Raw genomic sequence first — 20,704 nt, 5'->3', positions numbered from 1 at the left:
GGTGATAGAGCTAAGATATCAAGGCAGTGATGGAGAGGGATGGGTGATAGAGCTAAGATATCAAGGCAGTGACGGAGAGGGATGGGTGATAGGGCTAAGATATCAAGGCAGTGATGGAAAGGGATGGGTGATAGAGCTAAGATGTCAAGGCAGTGATGGAGAGGGATGGGTGATAGAGCTAAGATATCAAGGCTGTGATGGAAAGGGATGGGTGATAGAGCTAAGATTTCAAGGCAGTGATGGAGAGGGATGGGTGATAGAGCTAAGATATCAAGTCAGTGACGGAGAGGGATGGGTGATAGGGCTAAGATATCAAGGCTGTGATGGAAAGGGATGGGTGATAGAGCTAAGATATCAAGGCAGTGATGGAGAGGGATGGGTGATAGAGCTAAGATGTCAAGGCTGTGATGGAAAGGGATGGGTGATAGAGCTAAGATGTCAAGGCTGTGATGGAAAGGGATGGGTGATAGAGCTAAGATGTCAAGGGAGTGATGGAGAGGGATAGGTGATGGAGCTAAGATGTCAAGGCAGTGATGGAGAGGGGTAGGTGATAGAGCTAAGATGTCAAGGCAGTGATGGAGAGGGATAGGTGATGGAGCTAAGATGTCAAGGCAGTCACGGAGAGGGATGGGTGATAGGGCTAAGATGTCAAGGCAGTGATACAGAGGGATGGGTGATAGAGCTAAGATGTCAAGGCAGTCATGGAGAGGGATGGGTGATAGAGCTGAGATGTCAAGGCAGTGATGGAGAGGGATAGGAGATAGAGCTAAGATGTCAAAGCAGTGATGGAGAGGGATAGGTGATATAGAGCTAAGATGTCAAGGCAGTGATGGAGAGGGATGGGTGATAGAACTAAGATATCAAGGCAGTGATGGAGAGGGATAGGTGATAGAGCTAAGATGTCAAAGCAGTGATGGAGAGGGATGGGTGATAGAGCTAAGATGTCAAGGCAGTGATGGAGAGGGATGGGTGATAGAGCTAAGCTGTCAAGGAAGTGATGGAGAGGGATGGGTGATAGAGCTAAGCTGTCAAGGAAGTGATGGAGAGGGATGGGTGATAGAGCTAAGCTGTCAAGGCAGTGATGGAGAGGGATGGGTGATAGAGCTAAGATGTTTACAGGATAACAAAACAGGGTTTACCATTGGATACCAGTAGATGTCAGCTTATGTTTCTTACAATCAATCTTTATCTGTATGATTATATGATAATCCTTCCCTGCTCGAGATTCATCTACCTATATAAAGCTAAACAGTTAAAATGAATTAAACCAGGTATTGGTCGTAGGTCAGTGGTTTTACTCCAGGAACTCCGGCTTTCCTTCACCAACAAAACCTGGCATGTGCTCAAACGACCATAGCTGTTAATAGGACGTACATTGGAAAACACACAAAAAAACACCAAAAGAACCAAGCACATTGAGGTTAATCTTTATAATTATATGATAATCCTTCCCTACTTGAGATCCATTTACTTTGTATAAAGTTAAAGTGAATTTAACCAAGCTGTTTACCCAGAATCAATCTCCCATAAGAAACAGATAAACATGTACTATATATAGTCTTGTCTCCTAAGTACATGTATGTATATTAAGGTGTTGGTCAAAAAAGTCAGATCAATGTCAAAATCCTATGTAACACTGGATCTTTATGAACTTAAGTTTACAACTAGGATGCAAATTACTCATAGCTAGGAACTGGTATACTGTACTTGGAGCAAGTAAGTAATTGTGTTATAGTCTTGACAATTATAAGATTGACAAATTTTCAGAGTGGTCCGCTCCTTTATCAAGACACATAAACAGGAAAACATGGAAAACACTTATATTTCATAAGAAAATGTAAATTAGATGTTTTATACAGATAGTCTAATTGGCTGGTTAAAGTCAAAGGAAGCAATGATACTGACTCCATTATTGACCAAGAGATTTTATGTACAAAATCTGGCCACAAGACCTCCTCCACTGGGTCGCCTGTTTGAGGCCTATTTGGGGCAGTCAATCACCAGGTAATGGCTGCAGGTCAGTGATTTTTCTTCAGGTTCTCTGGTTTTCCCCTACCACCAAAACCTGGCAGTCCTTAAATGACCATAGCTGTTAAAAAACATAAAGCACAAACCAAACCAAGCTAAACAAAATCATCAAAATTATGCTTTAAGGTCAAGGGTAACACTGCTTTAAGGTCAAGGGTACCACTGCTTTAAGGTCAAGGATACCACTGCTTACTGCTTTAAGGTCAAGGGTACCACTGTTTTAAGGTCAAGGGTACCACTGTTTTAAGGTCAAGGGTACCACTGCTTTAAGGTCAAGGTTACCACTGTTTTCAGGTCAAGGGTACCACTGTTTTAAGGTCAAGGGTACCACTGCTTTAAGGTTAAGGGTACCACTGTTTTAAGGTCAAGGGTACCACTGCTTTAAGGTTAAGGGTACCACTGTTTTAAGGTCAAGGGTACCACTGCTTACTGCTTTAAGGTCAAGGGTACCACTGCTTACTGCCTTAAGGTCAAGGGTACCAGTGCTTTAAGGTCAAGGGTACCACTGCTTTAAGATCAAGGGTACCACTGTTTTAAGGTCAAGGGTACCACTGCTTTCAGGTCAAGAGTACCACTGATTTCAGGTCAAGAGTACCACTGCTTTAAGGTCAAGAGTACCACTGCTGTAAGATCAAGGGTACCACTGCTTTAAGGTTAAGTGTACCACTGCTTTAAGGTCAAGGGTACCACTGCTGTAAGGTCAAGTGTACCACTGCTTTAAGGTCAAGGGTACCACTGCATTAAGGTCAAGGGTACCACTGCTTTAAGGTCAAGGGTACCACTGCTTTCAGGTTAAGGGTTCCGCTGCTTTAAGGTCAAGGTTACCACTGCTTTCAGGTCAAGAGCACCACTGCTTTAAGGTCAAGGGTGTCACAGCTGTAAGGTCTAGGGTACCACTACTTTAAGGTCACGGGTACCACTGCTATGAGCTAAAGGGTGTCACTGCTTTAAGGCCAAGGGTACCACTGCTGTAAGGTTAAGGGTACCACTGCTTTAAGGTCAACGGTACCACTGCTTTAAGGTCAAGGTTACCGCTGCTTTAAGGGCAAGGGTACCACTGCTTTAAGGTCAAGGGTACCACTGATTTAAGGTCAAGGGTACCACTGCTTTAAGGTCAAAGTTACCGCTGTTTTAAGGTCAAAGGTACCGCTGCTTTAAGGTCAAGGGTACTGCTGCTTTAAGGTCAAGGGTACCACTGCTTTAAGGTCAAGGGCACCACTGCTTTAAGGTCAAGGGTACCACTGCTGTAAGGTCAATGATACCACTGCTTTAAGGTCAAGGGAACCACTGCTGTAAGGTCAAGGGTACCAATGCTTTAAGGTCAAGTGTACCACTGCTTTAAGGTCAATGATACAACTGCTTTAAGGTTAAATGTACCACTGCTTTAAGGTCAATGGTACCACTGCTTTACGGTCAAGGGTACCACTGCTTTAAGGTCAAGGGTCCCACTGCATTAAGGTCAAGGGTACCACTGCTTTAAGGTCAAGGGTACCACTGCATTAAGGTCAAGGGTACCACTGCTTTAAGGTCAAGGGTACCACTGATTTAAGGTCAAGGGTACCGGTCAAGGGTCCCACTGCATACCACTGCATTAAGGTCAAGGGTACCACTGCTTTAAGGTCAATGGTACCACTGCTTTACGGTCAAGGGGACCACTGCTTTAAGGTCAAGGGTACCAATGCTTTAAGGTAAAGTGTACCACTGCTTTAAGGTCAATGATACAACTGCTTTAAGGTTAAATGTACCACTGCTTTAAGGTCAATGGTACCACTGCTTTACGGTCAAGGGTACCACTGCTTTAAGGTCAAGGGTACCACTGATTTAAGGTCAAGGGTACCGCTGTTTTAAGGTCAAAGGTACCGCTGCTTTAAGGTCAAGGGTACTGCTGCTTGAAGGTCAAGGGTACCGCTGCTTTAAGGGCGTGGGTACCACTGCTTTAAGGTCAGGTGTGTCACTGATTTAAGGTCAAGGGTACCACAGCAGGGGTACCACTGCTTTAAGGTCAAATGTACCACTGCTTTAAGGTCAAGGGTACCACTGCTTTAAGGTCAAGTGTACCACTGCTTTAAGGTCAAGGGTACCACTGCTGTAGGTTCAAGGGTACCACTACTTTAAGGTCAAGTGTACCACTGCTTTAAGGTCAAGGGTACCACTGCTGTAAGGTCAATGGTACCACTGCTTTAAGGTTAATTGTACCACTGCTTTAAGGTCAAGGATACCACTGCTTTAAGGTCAAGTGTACCACTGCTTCAAGGTCAAGTGTACCATTGCTGTAAGGTCAAGGGTACCACTGCTGTAAGGTCAAGGGTACCGCTGTTTTAAGGTCAAAGGTACCGCTGCTTTAAGGTCAAGGGTACCACTACTTTAAGGTCAAGTGTACCATTGCTGTAAGGGCAAGGGTACCACTGCTTTTAAGGTCAAGTGTACCTCTGCTTTAAGGTCAAGGATACCACTGCTTACTGCTTTAAGGTCAAGTGGACCACTGCTTCAAGGTCAAGTGTAGCATTGCTGTAAGGTCAAGGGTACCGCTGCTTAAAGGGCGTGGGTACCACTGCGTTAAGGTCAAATGTACCCCTGATTTAAGGTCAAGTGTACCATTTCTGTAAGGTCAAGGGTACCGGTACCACTGCTTTAAGGTCAAGGGTACCACTGCTGTAAGGTCAAAGGTACCACTGCTTTAAGGTTAATTGTACCACCGCTTTAAGGTCAAGGATACCACTGCTTTAAGGTCAAGTGTACCACTGCTTCAAGGTCAAGTGTACCATTGCTGTAAGGTCAATGGTACCACTGCTGTAAGGTCAATGGTACCACTGCTGTAAAGTCAAGGGTACCACTGCGGTAAGGTCAAGTGCACCACTGCTTTAAGGTCAAGGGTACCACTGTTGTAAGGTCAAGGGTACCACTGCTGTAAGGTTAAGTGTGCCACTGCTGTAAGGTCAAGGGTACCACTGCTTTAAGGTCAAGTGTACCACTGCTTTAAGGTGAAGGGTACCACTGCTGTAAGGTCAATAATACCACTGCTTTAAGGTTAAATGTACCACTGCTTTAAGGTCAAGGGTACCACTGCTTTAAGGTGAAGGGTACCAGTGCTGTAAGGTCAATGATACCACTGCTTTAAGGTCAAGGGTACCACTGCTGTAAGGTCAAGGGTACCACTGCTTTAAGGTCAAGTGTACCACTGCTTTAAGGTCAATGATACAACTGCTTGAAGGTTAAATGTACCACTGCTTTAAGATCAAGGTTACCACTGCTTTAAGGTCAAGGGTACCACTGCTGTAAGGTCAATGGTACCACCGCTTTAAGGTCACGGGTACCACTGCTTTAAGCTAAAGGGTGTCACTGCTTTAAGGCCAAGGGTACCACTGCTGTAAGGTCAAGGGTACCACTACTTTAAGGTCAAGGGTACCACTGCTTTAAGGTCAAGTACCAATGCTTTAAGGTCAAGTGTACCACTGCTTTAAGGTCAAGGGTACCACTGCTTTAAGGGTAATGGTACCACTGCTTTACGGTCAAGGGTACCACTGATTTGAGGTCAAGGGTACCACTGCTTTAAGGTCAAGGGTACCGCTGTTTTAAGGTACAAGGTACCGCTGTTTTAAGGTACAAGGTACCGCTGCTTTAAGGTCAAGGGTACTGCTGCTTGAAGGTCAAGGGTACCACTGCTGTAAGGTCAATGGTTCCACTGCTGTAAGGTCAAGGGTATCACTGCTGTAGGGTCAAGTGCACCACTGCTTTAAGGTCAAGTGTAGCACTGCTTTAAGGTCAAGTGTGTCACTGTTTTGAGGTCAAGGGTACCACAGCAGGGGGACCACTGCTTTAAGGTCAAGTGTGTTGCTGTTTTAAGGTCAAGGGTACCAATGCTTTAAGGTCAAGTGTAGCACTGCTTTAAGGTCAATGGTACCACTGATTTAAGGTTAATTGTACCACTGCTTTAAGGTCAAGGATACCACTGCTTTAAGGTCAAATGTACCACTGCTTCAAGGTCAAGTGTACCATTGCTGTAAGGTCAATGGTACCACTGCTGTAAGGTCAATGGTACCACTGCTGTAAGGTCAAGGGTATCACTGCTGTAGGGTCAAGTGCACCACTGCTTTAAGGTCAAGGGTACCACTGTTGTAAGGTTAAGTGTACCACTGTTGTAAGGTCAAGGGTACCACTGCTTTAAGGTCAAGGGTACCACGGCTTTAAGGTGAAGGGTACCACTGCTGTAAGGTCAATGATACCACTGCTTTAAGGTTAAATGTACCACTGCTTTAAGGTCACGTGTACCACTGCTTTAAGGTCAATGATACAACTGCTTTAAGGTTACATGTACCACTGCTTTAAGGTCAAGGGTACCACTGCTGTAAGGTCAATGGTACCACTGATTTAAGGTCAAGGGTAACACTGCTTTAAGCTAAAGGGTGTCACTGCTTTAAGGCCAAGGGTACCACTGCTGTAAGGTCAAGGGTACCACTACTTTAACGTCAAGGATACCACTGCTTTAAGGTCAAGGGTACCACTGCTTTAAGGTCAAGGGTACCACTGCTTTACGGTCAAGGGTACCACTGATTTGAGGTCAAGGGTACCACTGCTTTAAGGTCAAGGGTACCCCTGTTTTAAGGTCAAAGGTACCGCTGCTTTAAGGTCAAGGGTACTACTGCTTTAAGGTCAATGGTACCACTACTTTAAGGTCAAGTGTGTCACTGTTTTAAGGTCAAAGTTACCGCTGCTTTAAGGACAAGGGTACTGCTGCTTGATGGTCAAGGGTACCGCTGCTGTAAGGTCAAGGGCACCGCTGCTTTAAGGACAAGGGTACTGCTGCGTAAGGTTAAGTGTGCCACTGCTGTAAGGTCAAGGGCACCACTGCTTTAAGGTTACATGTACCACTGCTTTAAGGTCAAGTGTACCACTGCTTTAAGGTCAAGTGTACCACTGCTTTAAGGTTAAGTGTACCACTGCTGTAAGGTCAAGGGTACCACTGCTTTAAGGTCAAGTGTACTACTGCTTTAAGGTCAATGATACCACTGCTTTAAGGTTAAATGTACCACTGCTTTAAGGTCAAGGGTACCACTGCTTTAAGGTCAATGGTACCACTGCTTTAAGGTGAAGGGAACCACTGCTGTAAGGTCAATGGTACCACTGCTTTAAGGTCAAGGGTACCACTCCTGTAAGGTCAATGGTACCACTGCTTTAAGGTATTTAATATTTCACAATAATGACAACGGTGATAATATAGTTTAAGCTGTAGGTATCCCTTACCCTAATACTAAAGTCTGTGTTAATTCGGCAGTAAATAGGTCAAGGTACATCTAAAAGTGATAATGGTATAACATATGTCGTACAGCTACAAAAATGTATAGATATAGGTGTCTGCTGTCACCAGGCTTTACAAGTGTCTCTAGGCTAGCATATAACTGTACATGGGTGTATAACATACCCTGTAAAAGAAAGTATGTCACAAAACTGATTTACATTGAAATCTGTCGAAATAATGTATACATAATTTATGACAAGTTCTTATGCTAACGATAAGGAGTTCAACAAGAAAGTCAATATGTACACAATATTAGGTCTCACATCGTTATAAAAACAAACAGTGTGCATGTCCTACAGCCATTTATAACGTAGTGTAAAAAGTGGGCTTTAAATGAGGCAATAAATTAGATACCATATATTTAGACTGCGGAGTGTTAGAGTAGTAACGACAGATATATATCATACGTTAAAGGGTCCATGATTACCACAGGGTCGGTGCACCACACATTACGATGAGCCTTTAATGTCAGCTATTGACCTAGCTTGACCTTGAACAGTTGTTAGAGAGCCAGCAACAGTTGTTAGGGAGCCAGCAGCAGTTGTTAGGGAGCCAACAACAGTTGTTAGGGAGCCAACAACAGTTGTTAGGGAGCCAGCAACAGTTGTTAGGGAGTCAGCAACAGTTGTTAGGGAGTCAGCAACAGTTGTTAGGGAGTCACCAACAGTTGTTAGGGAGCCAACAACAGTTGTTAGGGAGCCAACAACAGTTCTTTGTAGTTTGTCTGCAGTGATGATTTATCATTTTCCTGGTAACATTGTATAAATATACATCGCTGAGATATACTGAAATAATCGAATAAAAGACTTCGGCCCATTTATTTACTGATTCATGCACTTTATTCAATAATAATAGCACTAATATATGATCAATCCAATTTTGAAAAGTCCAACTAATGTTTTATTGGACATCAGTTGTTTAATATTAATTATAAGCCATTGTTTAGGAATTAGTGATCAAAAATACACAATATCCTATAGTATACACATTGCCCTACAATTAGGATACCAGTATTTTAAATTGAAATAAAAATAATCTAATAAAACATTTTTTAATAATTAAAACTACACACTTTGTAAATGTATTACATAAAAAATGTTCTATAATTTGTTGTTTTGATTTTTTTGTTTAATTTCACGATTTTTTTTCAATATATGAAAAACAATCTTCACATTTACTTGCATGGTCAATCTTGGCACTTTTTGAAATCATGATTAGAACAAAGATAATCTATACTCCGGTGTTTCCCATATCTCTAAAGGTGTTTATGCACTTTGTTTTTTAAACAATTTATTTATTTATCTTTTTTTTTAGCAGTTGCATTTTCATTCATTAACTCATTCATCCCTAAAAACACATTTAAACTCTTCCAATTCAAAGGTTCGAATTATTCATTATGAGATTTCAGGGGGGAATGAGCTAGAATGTAAATTTGATATAATGTTAATCATGATTTGAAATAAAATGGACAAAAGCAGTGAAAGAGTTACAGATGATAATGTGTTCAGGGGTCTACTGTTAATGTGACTCTGTACTGAATGTAATCCTAAACTTCAATCTCAGGGGACATGGATAGGGTGTTTAATTTATATTTCTTTTAGTAAAAATAGAAAAATAAAATTTAATCAAGAGTTAATTTAACGAAGGTACATTGTATAATGTTCTATCTCTATTTCCTCAATGTATAAAAATTACAAGGATAAACATCCTTTGTATGGATTCATAATCCCGTTAACCAGCTGTATGCATGACATGTGGTCTTAATATCGAATATCTTCTTCTTTTTCTTCCATTAATGTGCCAGCGGGCTCCATGCGGAGCATATTCGCACATGGTTAAAAGATTAAAGTCATGGTGTGGGCTTACATCCTAATATAATCTGGAAAATCAAAGACTGTGAAATTATTTTCTTATTTTTTTTATTTGCTGTTCCAGAGTGTGGGTTTAACATACATGATTCTACATATGTAGCTGCAGACCTTTAATTTATGATCATGCATGTTAACAAGTTTTTCAATTTATAAAAATGTTGTTTTTTTTTTAATTAATAATGCATTATTGCATCTACAGTAATTTTTATAAACTTTACTTTATACACAGTTTATTGAAATGTTTTTGATAATTATTTGATTTCAGTGTCTTTGATATTAATTCATACCATTAATCTGCAATCAATTTGTAAAGTGCATAAAATGTGTAGCTAAAATAATCAATTTTTAAAAATTCCATTGCAGCCTTCTGGTAAAGTTTGTTTATTTTTTTCAGAAAATATATAATAAAATGGTATAATGTGTTACAATATCAGTTTACAACATAATTTTGAGATAAACACATGTGTTTTGATCTTTCTAGCAGAGAGTAAGCTTTTTGGTGTACATATGTACAGTGATATTGTTTTCTTTTCGTTATTTTTACGCTAATTGTGTTGCGTAATTTATATTACCCGTTTTTAGTATGAATAATAAATGATCCCCATAAAAACTAGAACATCAAAAGTATTTAGGATATAGTAAGACTAAATGATCCGTAAAGCGTACATTCCTTCTTATATTAATTAATTTCTGTGTGATCCTGAACTATAAACGGCCCTGGTAGTATCGATTAATTAACACCTTTCATTGATTTTAATTCGATATCGCTGGGGAGCTACCATGCGGTTGCTAGGGTAAGTGGAGTTCAAAGGTCGTCGTTTATATAAACAATATATCCCACAATACCTTACCTTCCGCTAGCAAGTTATACGTCGTGTTGAACTCGATACGTGCTGCTTTGGATCTATTTACTATGGTTTATAAGTGAAACCGGGGGAAAGCCAAAGGGGGGAAAATGTCGCAGGCAGGTACTCCTAGGAAGCCGTCTCTCAATAAGGATTTAGACGTGGCTAAGAAAATTACGGTGTATCAAAATGGAAACAAACACTTCGGCGGATGTGATACTTACCTCAACCCAAAACATTATCCGAACCCCAACATTTTTATGGACTATCTCACCACATTGATTCCGAAGAAAGGAGGTAGAAATAAGGGATGTATTCGCAAATTGTATACTAAAAGTGGCAGGCGGATTTATGGTTTTGGTCAGATCAGTCACGGAGGAGAAATAGTAGCTGCTGGGGATGAAGATTTTAAAAAAGATAGGTATGAAATCCGAATCGATTTATTTCACGTGTTTAAATGTTTACACATTTGGTCGATAAATGGAGTGACAGCTGTTTATGTTAGACAAGAGTGTTGACATTTCAATATTCGGATGTTTATAACTGTTTTAAGATTTATATTTAAGTGACAATATATATATCTATTGTAGGTAGGTCTCATTTTAACGTTTTAGGAAGACTTACCACAAAAGTGCATTTTGATGAGGCGTCTACTCGATGCAATGTTAGGATCCATTCATTCATTAAAACTTTAAAAATAAATAAATAAGATATACAACTCTGTATCCACAGAACTATGCAATAAATATATTCTAATCAAAATATTTGTTAATGTAACATCAGATATAATTTATGAAAATAAAAGATGTTGCAATAAAAGATAAAATTGATTTTATTTTTGCACAAGAAAATGTTTTAACATATTTAATAACAGTACAGTACATAGCTATTATGGTAGGATGGATAGTTTGATGTTGTAAATCATTATGAAACCAAAACTTTCATAAGCATATGCCCTGTGTGTAAAAGGAAGGTACCAGTATTTATTATGTCTGATTTTCAAAGACCTTTTCCCAAAAAACTAATGCCAGCTTTGAGATGAAATTTCATCAGGGGTTGTTTGACTCTAAAATATTTTAAATATATAATACAATTTTTCTGCTCACTATGTTGATGTTACCCCAATTATTAGCCAAAATACCAAAGTGTCCTAGAATTTCAATTTCATCACAAATATTAATCTGCAGTAATAAAAGATGAAACAGTTTCTGAAGAAAATTGATGGAAATACCACACATTTTATGGATACTGTTGATCAAGATGAAAAATCTACTTAAAATCATTTAGAGTTGCTGGAGCTGTACTCATGAAACCGTTCTCATTCTCACGTATAGATCCTGTGTTCATACTGAGTTTTTATAACTTGCTTAAATCATGTAACATGTTCAAATAGTCAAGTCTAGACATTGAAAAAGTTTTCCAAATCATTGATGAAATGTTATTTTTCATTGATTTATCACCAGAACAATATATTCGGATTGAGCACAGAATCTCAGTTTGAGCACAAGTATGGTTTCATGAATACAGAGTCCCTGGTCTGTCTACCCATATGTGTCCCTGGTCTGTCTACCCATATGTGTCCCTGGTCTGTCTACCCATATGTGTCCCTGGTCTGTCTACCCATATGTGTCCCTGGTCTGTCTACCCATATGAGTCCCTGGTCTGTCTACCCATGTGTGTCCCTGGTCTGTCTACCCATATGTGTTCACCATACCAGTCTTTATTGTAAACTTAGCTATAAACTTAACATGCATGTCTATTTATCTTTTTTTTTTTTCATTGCTTATTGGGAAATTTTGTTTGTGTTTCCCAAGATTGTAAACTGGTGTTAACTAACTATCAACACCCCCCCCCCCCCCCCCCCCAAAATAGTAAATATAAGTATTGAACTTCTTTCAGTTGGCATTCATGTAACCTATGAACGCCAGCTGAAAGCAGTTTAGTGCTTGAATTGTAACATTAATTTCTACACATGGTTGGATTTTAGGTGGTCATTGGTCAAGGTTAAGGGTCAAAGGTCATCCTAGACCACTTTTGAAGCAAAACAATCTGGCCTACAACATATCTCAACAAACCCCTACACTTCACACTAAGTCTAGCCCTGATCACTTGACATAAACCTCTGCTTTATAGTTAAGTTCTATTAATCATTGATTGGGCCTGGTCAGGTCTGGGAGGAATAACAATGCAAATTTCAGTTCCCTCCATAAAAAGGGGGAGGGGTGCTGATACTGTTGTAGGGGTATCAGGAGGAGCACTAATAACAGAGATTACAGTACTGTATACTGATGTTATCATCTGCTGTATACTGATGTTATCTACTATATACTGATGTTATCTACTGTATACTGATGTTATCTACTACTGTATACTGATGTTATCATCTACTGTATACTGATGTTATCATCTGCTGTATACTGATGTTATTTACTGTATACTGATGTTATCTACTGTATACTGATGTTATCTACTATTTACTGATGTTATCTAATGTATACTGATGTTATTTACTGAATACTGATGTTATCTTCTGTATACTGATGTTATTTACTGAATACTGATGTTATCAACTACTGCATACTGATGTTATCATCGACTGTATACTGATGTGATCTACTGTATACTGCTGTTATCATCTACTGTGTACTGATGTTATCTAGTGTATACTGATGTTAACATCTACTGTATACTGCTGTTATCTACTGTATATTGATGTTATCATCTACTGTGTACTGATGTTATCTACTATATTCTGATGTTATCTACTATATACTGATGTTATCTACTGTATACTGACATTATCATCTACTGTATACTGATGTTATCTACTATATACTGATGTTATCTACTGTATACTGCTGTTATCTACTGTATACTGATGTGATCTACTGTATACTGATGTTATCATCTACTGTATACTGATGTTATCAACTACTGCATACTGATGTTATCATCTTTTATATACTGATGTTATCTACTGTATACTGATCTTATTCTCAACTTTATGCTTTATTATAAATTAGTATTTGATACACTTTTTTTGTATAAGAAATTATGTCATTTTCAGCAACTCCCATGATTTATTGATCAAAGATGAATAATATATAATTTATAATGTGATAACTTTGATAACTTACCTGACATAAGTCATAAATCCTACAGTGTTGGAGTTGTAGTAATAGACTTCGTATAAACAAGACCCCCTGGACAGTCCCTAGACACTACCATATCATAAATCCTACAGTGTTAGAGTTGTAATAATAGACTTTGTATAAACAGGACCCCCATGGACAGTCCCTAGACACTACCATATCATCAATATGTACAGTTCTGCATATATAGAGAATATGGGTTTGGAAAAAAAAAATGAAAAGAAAACTTTGATAGACTGCCAAGTCAATCATCTAAAATCTAGTTTAGGCCTCTTCAAAGTTACTTTTCCTAGTATGCATATATATCTATTTATCAAAATTGACCTGCTCAAATTTTTAATTTTGCATTTTGGCATGCTAATGGAGAAAAACCCTAGAAATAATCAAAAGTTAGCATTTATCAAAGTCAAGTACCAATTTACATTTAATTTGAAATCAATTCAGTAAACAGTTACTGGTACATGTTAAATTTGATTTCATGTTAAATGAGGGGGCAAATCAAATTTACACTGTTATGTGAGGGCTGTTTGTATGTTACACTGTTACATGAGGGCTGTGCATATGTTACACTGTTACGTGAGGGCTGTTTGTATGTTACACTGTTATGTGAGGGCTGTGCGTATGTGACACTGTTACATGAGGGCTGTGTGTATGTTACACTGTTACGTGAGGGCTGTGTGTATGTAACACTATTACGCGGGGGCTGTGTATATTTTACACTGTTACGTGAGGGCTGTGTGTATGTTACACTGTTACATGAGGGCTGTGCGTACGTTACACTGTTACGCGGGGGCTGTGCATATGTTTCACTGTTACGTGAGGGCTGTGTGTATGTTACACTGTTTCATGAGGGCTGTGCGTATGTTACACTGTTACGTGAGGGCTGTGTATATGTTACACTGTTACGTGAGGGCTGTGTGTATGTACACTGTTACGTGAGGGCTGTGCATATGTGACACTGTTACATGAGGGCTGTGTGTATGTTACACTATTACGTGAGGGCTGTGTGTATGTTACACTGTTATACAAGGGCTGTGTGTATGTTACACTGTTACGTGAGGGCTGTGTATATGTTACACTGTTACATGAGGGCTGTGCATATGTTACACTGTTACGCGGGGGCTGTGCATATGTTACACTGTTACGTGAGGGCTGTGTGTATGTTACACTGTTACGTGAGGGCTGTGTGTATGTTACAGTGTTACGTGAGGGCTGTGTGTATGTTACACTGTTATGTAAGGGCTGGGCATATGTTACACTGTTACGTAAGGGCTATGCGTAAATTAATCCCTTTTATATCTCACACATTAGTACCTGTCCATTGAGGTAATGGTTTAGTTTTAATGAGAGTCAATGGCACGGTTTATGACATGGCTAATGGCATTATATAAAAGTATTGGTATTAACATGAATTCCTCTACTTAAATCTATTGTCACCAGTTATTTAATGCCTCCAGTTCTTGTGGGTGTTCTCATTCCAAACACCATGTCTAAAGTTTGGTCAGTTTCTCAGCATTTATCAAAATATTGTATTTGAAATATTTTCTGAACAATTAAAATGTTTAATAAAACATTTGATGCAGAAATGTTAGCTTAGAAATGCCTTTCAGGGGAATGTAAACTTTTTAAACCAAAATGAAATAACTAGTTAATAAATAGGGGTTGAAAGTTTATTGAAGCTGACAAGTCTTTGAGTTTTCATGCTTTATATCCCTTTAAAGTCAGGGAGAGGAGGCATCCCACTGAGAATGGCTAAGAATGGCCAACCTAATCTTGTTGTTCAAAAAATTATCTCTGGGCAGTTGCCAATATGACTTACACACTTCAATAGTGCATTGTAATAAACGACTCATAAATACCTACACAAATATTGATTCAACTTTACAACTATTAAAAATTATAACAGCGTTTTCAGGTGGATATTTCAACTCTTTCCACCTTCTAGGTTTTTATTTTCAGTTTGAAATGAAATAATTAAGATGTATTAAGTCTTTACTGAATTAATTGTTGATTTTGACCAACTTTTTGTGTAACATTTAAGCAAATTAGTCGTCTTGTATTGTTATAAAACCAATGAACCACAGTTGAATGATACTCCTCCATTCAGTGATATAAACAATTATAGATATGTGATCATATATCTGTTTGTGATATCAGCTGGTTTAAGTATATTTTGGCTCTATTCAGTGATTTCCCTATAAACATTTATAGATATGTGATCATATATCTGTTTGTGATATCGGCCGGTTTAAGTATATTTTGACTCCATTCAGTGATACAAACAATTATAGATATATGATCATATATCTGTTTGTGATATCGGCCGGTTTAAGTATATTTTGACTCCATTCAGTGATATTAACAATTATAGATATATGATCATATATCTGTTTGTGATATCAGCCAGTTTAAGTATATTTTGACTCCATTCAGTGATATAAACAATTATAGATATGTGATCATATATCTGTTTGTGATATCGGCCAGTTTAAGTATATTTTGGCTCCATTCAGTGATATTAACAATTATAGATATGTGATCATATATCTGTTTGTGATATCAGCCGGTTTAAGTATATTTTGGCTCCATTCAGTGATACAAACAATTATAGATATATGATCATATATCTGTTTGTGATATATCAGCCGGTTTAAGTATATTTTGGCTCTATTCAGTGATTTCCCTATAAACAATTATAGATATGTGATCATATATCTGTTTGTGATATCGGCCAGTTTAAGTATATTTTGGCTCCATTCAGTGATATTAACAATTATAGATATGTGATCATATATCTGTTTGTGATATCAGCCGGTTTAAGTATATTTTGGCTCCATTCAGTGGTATTAACAATTATAGATATGTGATCATATATCTGTTTGTGATATCGGCCGGTTTAAGTATATTTTGACTCCATTCAGTGATACAAACAATTATAGATATATGATCATATATCTGTTTGTGATATCGGCCGGTTTAAGTATATTTTGGCTCCATTCAGTGATATAAACAATTATAGATATATGATCATATATCTGTCATACATACACAATGTCCTTTCTACTTATGTACATCTTACTTCAAATCACAAATAGTACATGGGTAATATTCTTATCATTGAAATAAGTTTGAGATATTTTTTATGCGTTATTATTACCATATTTGACCGCAAATAAGCCCCATCCCCACTTTGGTAAATGTCCTGGGAACAGGGTGGGTGCGTGCAATTAAGTCCGCTCCCTAATTTTGTCTCCATCTCAAAACAAAATGTATGTCAATTTTTGTCTCTGACATAAGCAATTAGCTAAATGGATGCAAAACAACATAAACCCAAGTTTAAAAATTACAACTAACTTTGTTTCTCAGTAAGTAATCTGATGGGGACTATCCAACCTCCAGATTTCAGGAGTGACCAGGGATGTCACACAATTTAGATCTCACTAGTGACTTTGACCATCATTCTCACTAGACTGCACAAGTGACTAGAGCTGTCACGCCCTCTAAATCTCATAGGTGATCGTGTTGTCACACTGTTAGATCTCACAGGTGATTGAGGTTGTCACACTTGCTAGATCTCACAGGTGATTGAGGTTGTAACACAAGCTAGATCTCACAGGTGTCTGAGGTTGTCACGCCTGCTAGATCTCACAGGTGTCTGAGGTTGTCACACCTGTTAGATCTCACAGGTGATTGAGGTTGTCTCACCTGCTAGATCTTACAGGTGTCTGAGGTTGTCACACCTGGTAGATCTCACAGGTGTCTGAGGTTGTCACACCTGTTAGGTCTCACAGGTGTCAGAGGTTGTCACACCTGTTAGATCTCACAGGTGTGTGAGGTTGTCACACCTGTTAGATCTCACAGGTGATTGAGGTTGTCACACCTGTTAGATCATACAGGTGTTTGAGGTTGTCACACCTGTTGGTTCTCACAGGCATGTGAGGTTGCCACACCTGGTAGATCATACAGGTGGTTGAGGTTGTCACACCTGTCGGATCTCACAGGTGATTTAGGTTGTCACACCTGTTGTGTCTCTCAGGCATGTGAGGTTGTCACACCTGGTAGATCTCACAGGTGTCTGATGTTGTCACACCTGTTAGATCATACAGGTGATTGAGGTTGTCACTCCAGCTAGTTCTCACAGGTGTCTGAGGTTGTCTCACCTGTTAGATCTCACAGGGGATTGAGGTTGTCTCACCTGCTAGATCTTACCGGTGTCTGAGGTTGTCACACCTGGTAGATCTCACAGGTGATTGATGTTGTCACACCTGTTAGATTTCACAGGTGTGTGAGGTTGTCACCCCTGCTAGATCTCACAGGTGATTGAGGTTGTCACACATGTTAGATCTCACAGGTGATTTAGGTTGTCACACCTGTTGGTTCTCACAGGCATGTGAGGTTGTCACTCCTGGTTGATCATACAGGTGATTGAGGTTGTCACACCTGCTAGATCTCACAGGTGTCTGAGGTGGTCTCACCTGTTAGATCTCACAGGCGATTGAGGTTGTCTCACCTGCTAGATCTGTCAGGGGACTGGCATTGTCACATCTGCTAGATTTCACAGGTGACTGAGTTACATAGTTGCTAGATGTCACAGGTGACTGAGTTACATAGTTGCTAGATGTCACAGGTGACTGAGTTACATACTTGCTAGATTTCAAAAGTTGGGTTGTAGCACCAGTAGATGTGAAAGCTGGCCGGGGCTCTCATAGTCATTTGTTTTAGATTTAACAGCAGACTGAGGCTGTCAGAAATGTTTATTGTCATATTTCTAATGATTGCTTTTCATCTCATTTCAGTTATCAATCAATTCAAGCATACAGAACACCTCGTAAAGGCCAGAGACAGAGTAGAAATAATGTAAGTATGGTCTTTATTGTGTGTGAGACTCTCCGTAAGTTAGAAGGATTGGAATATCTCTGTATCAAAAGGTCTGTGATGTATGGTATCATCAGATAGTGAACTTTAGTGTACGTCGTGCAATATGACATATATATACCATCAAGTTTCAAATATTTCAAACTCTGTCTACCACAAACACCTGTCTATCTATACAACTCACATACTACAGAAGGATCTGTGTCTTACTGGTAAACAAGTGTCTTAGTAACAGTAGGTGTCTTCAACACATTGACATACAGATGTCTTACTGGTAAACAAGTGTCTTAGTAACAGTAGGTGTCTACAACACATTGACAGGTACAGAAGATCTCTGTACAACTCATTTACTATTGACAGATAATGTCCATAGTATATATGGGGCCGGGGTGGACAAGTGGTTAAGGCGTCAGACGTTCTGCTAGCACTTGGTGGCAGGTTTGAGACCTATGTGGGGCAGTCGCCACGTACTGGACGTAGGTCAGTGGTTTATCTCCAGGAACTCTGACTTTCCTCCACCACCAAAACCTGTCGCGTCCTTAAATAACCATAGCTGTTAATAGGACGTAAAACACAAACAAACCAAATCAAAGTCTATAGCATGTGTCTTACTAGAAATAAAAGTGTCTTATATAATTGTAGCAGCATTCCTGCTAGTCACACGCTGAAGACATTAAACACTGAATTGTGTCTTACAGATAATAACATACATTGTGTCACATTGTCTTAAGTCAGTCAAATCTCATGCCTGACTGATCGTTCAGAATTTTCATTCTCTCAGCTGTTGGCTCAAGCATTTATAAGTTAATATATCTGCTCTTTAAGTAGCACTTGTTTTTGTGAGTAACTTGACCAATCCTGGCTATGCCCGGTACACATATATTAAATCATGTACGAATGTTCCAGTACTTATTAGCTGGTGTATACAATGTGTTTGTAAGGGGCTATAGGTATTCCAGACAGTCCAAAAACAATCTTAAATGTACAAAGTCTTAACTAGACTTAACGGTACACCGACATTCAGGTTAACAAGCTCTGTAAGCTTTGAAATACCTTGTATGTGTTTAATACAGGTTTTGTGTAGGGTGTTTAATACAGGTATTGTGTAGGGGTTGGTTTGAATACCAATTCATGGTTCTTGGGTTTGTCGGTACATTGTTAATATGTACATGTATTAGCAAATGGAAACTGTAAAGTTGAATGGGTTTTGATTAAAAGTTGTACTTGGTACTAAAACACATTGGTGGGAGAGAATGCTATACCGAAAACCTGCTATGTCAGGTATGGTTGTATGTCAACACAATGGCTACCCACGTGTCATTTCTGGTCCTTAGAAACTAGCCTCATAAACATACATACAGTAGTGGAATAGATGAGGCTAGTTAAACAGGTTTATGCCCCTGTCATTTTATGGGAACGCATAAGTGTTACCCATTCTGTTATTGCTCTAGCACCTGCATTTCTTAACAGAATATATCTACTTTATACAGTGTTCAAGCATGAGAGTACCGTCAATGAATTCTAAAGTCAAGGTCACTGTTACTGTATATATATGTGTCAAGGTCACTGTTACTCTTCTTAGAAGTTTGTCAATCAATTAAGTGAAATTGATCACTCTAGCAACTTAGGATAAGACTTTATACAAAGTATGAGAATACTTCGAATGAGTTTGTATTTGAAGGAATCCAATGTCAAGGTCACTGTAACTATATATATGTCAAGGTCACTGCTATACATAGACATTTGTCAACCAATTAAGTGACAAGAAGTTCAAGAATTGCACGAGTATACCTTTAATTATTCTCGGCATGACTTTGTGTAAAATAAGAAATTCTCATGTAAATGTTCACATAGTGACTCTTAAGACTGATCTCAGTGTAGAAATTTCCACATTTGCAGTGGTCTGAAATCTACAGGAAAACCTCATTATACTGCTACCATTTCTCCAGAGAATTATGGCATTATAAAGGGGTTTGGCGATAAATTATAGAAATTATAGGAATTCTTAAGAAATAAAGAAAAAGGGACATTGAAATATTTCTTTGGTAAACAAGGTTGCAAATGAAACCAGGGTAATTATATCAAGATTTTACTGTATATAAACCAGGGTCATTATATTAAGGTTTTACTGTATATAAACCAGGGTCATTACATCAAGGTTTTACTATATATAAACCAGGTCATTATATCAAGGTTTTACTGTATATAAACCAGGGTTATTATATCAAGGTTTTACTGTATATAAAACAGGGGCATTATATCAAGGTTTTACTGTATATAAATCAGGGGCATTATATCAAGGTTTTACTGTATATAAACAAGGGTTATTATATCAAGGGTTTTCTGTATATAAAACAGGGGCATTATATCAAGGTTTTACTGTATATAAACCAGGGTTATTATATCAAGGTTTTACTGTATATAAAACAGGGGCATTATATCAAGGTTTTACTGTATATAAATCAGGGGCATTATATCAAGGTTTTACTGTATATAAACAAGGGTTATTATATCAAGGGTTTTCTGTATATAAAACAGGGGCATTATATCAAGGTTTTACTGTATATAAACCAGGGTTATTATATCAAGGTTTTACTGTATATAAAACAGGGGCATTATATCAAGGTTTTACTGTAT

At 38.5% G+C, this 20,704-nt stretch overlaps 1 protein-coding gene across 12 annotated transcripts in view; it reads left to right on the top strand.

Moving 5' to 3' along the window:
• LOC110445884 (doublecortin domain-containing protein 2-like) overlaps positions 1-20,704 on the top strand; it is a 102,115-nt gene that overhangs the window by 25,186 nt on the left and 56,225 nt on the right. For 10 of the 12 annotated variants that reach the window (XM_021490727.1, XM_021490724.1, XM_021490723.1 and 7 more), the window contains exons 1-2: positions 10,016-10,461; positions 17,989-18,049. In XM_021490727.1, the coding sequence (XP_021346402.1) occupies positions 10,151-10,461; positions 17,989-18,049 (372 nt within the window). In that variant the 5' untranslated portion in view covers positions 10,016-10,150. Of the gene's footprint in view, positions 1-10,015; positions 10,462-17,988; positions 18,050-20,704 lie in introns of those variants that run through there. The other 2 variants (XM_021490716.1, XM_021490721.1) reach the window with 1 other exon arrangement.

The sequence above is a fragment of the Mizuhopecten yessoensis genome, unplaced genomic scaffold, assembly GCF_002113885.1.
Source record: "Mizuhopecten yessoensis strain PY_sf001 unplaced genomic scaffold, ASM211388v2 scaffold2401, whole genome shotgun sequence".
In the NCBI taxonomy this organism is placed as follows: domain Eukaryota; kingdom Metazoa; phylum Mollusca; class Bivalvia; order Pectinida; family Pectinidae; genus Mizuhopecten; species Mizuhopecten yessoensis.
Note: the sequence above shows the minus strand (reverse complement) of the source record. Positions and strands in the feature narration are given on the sequence as shown.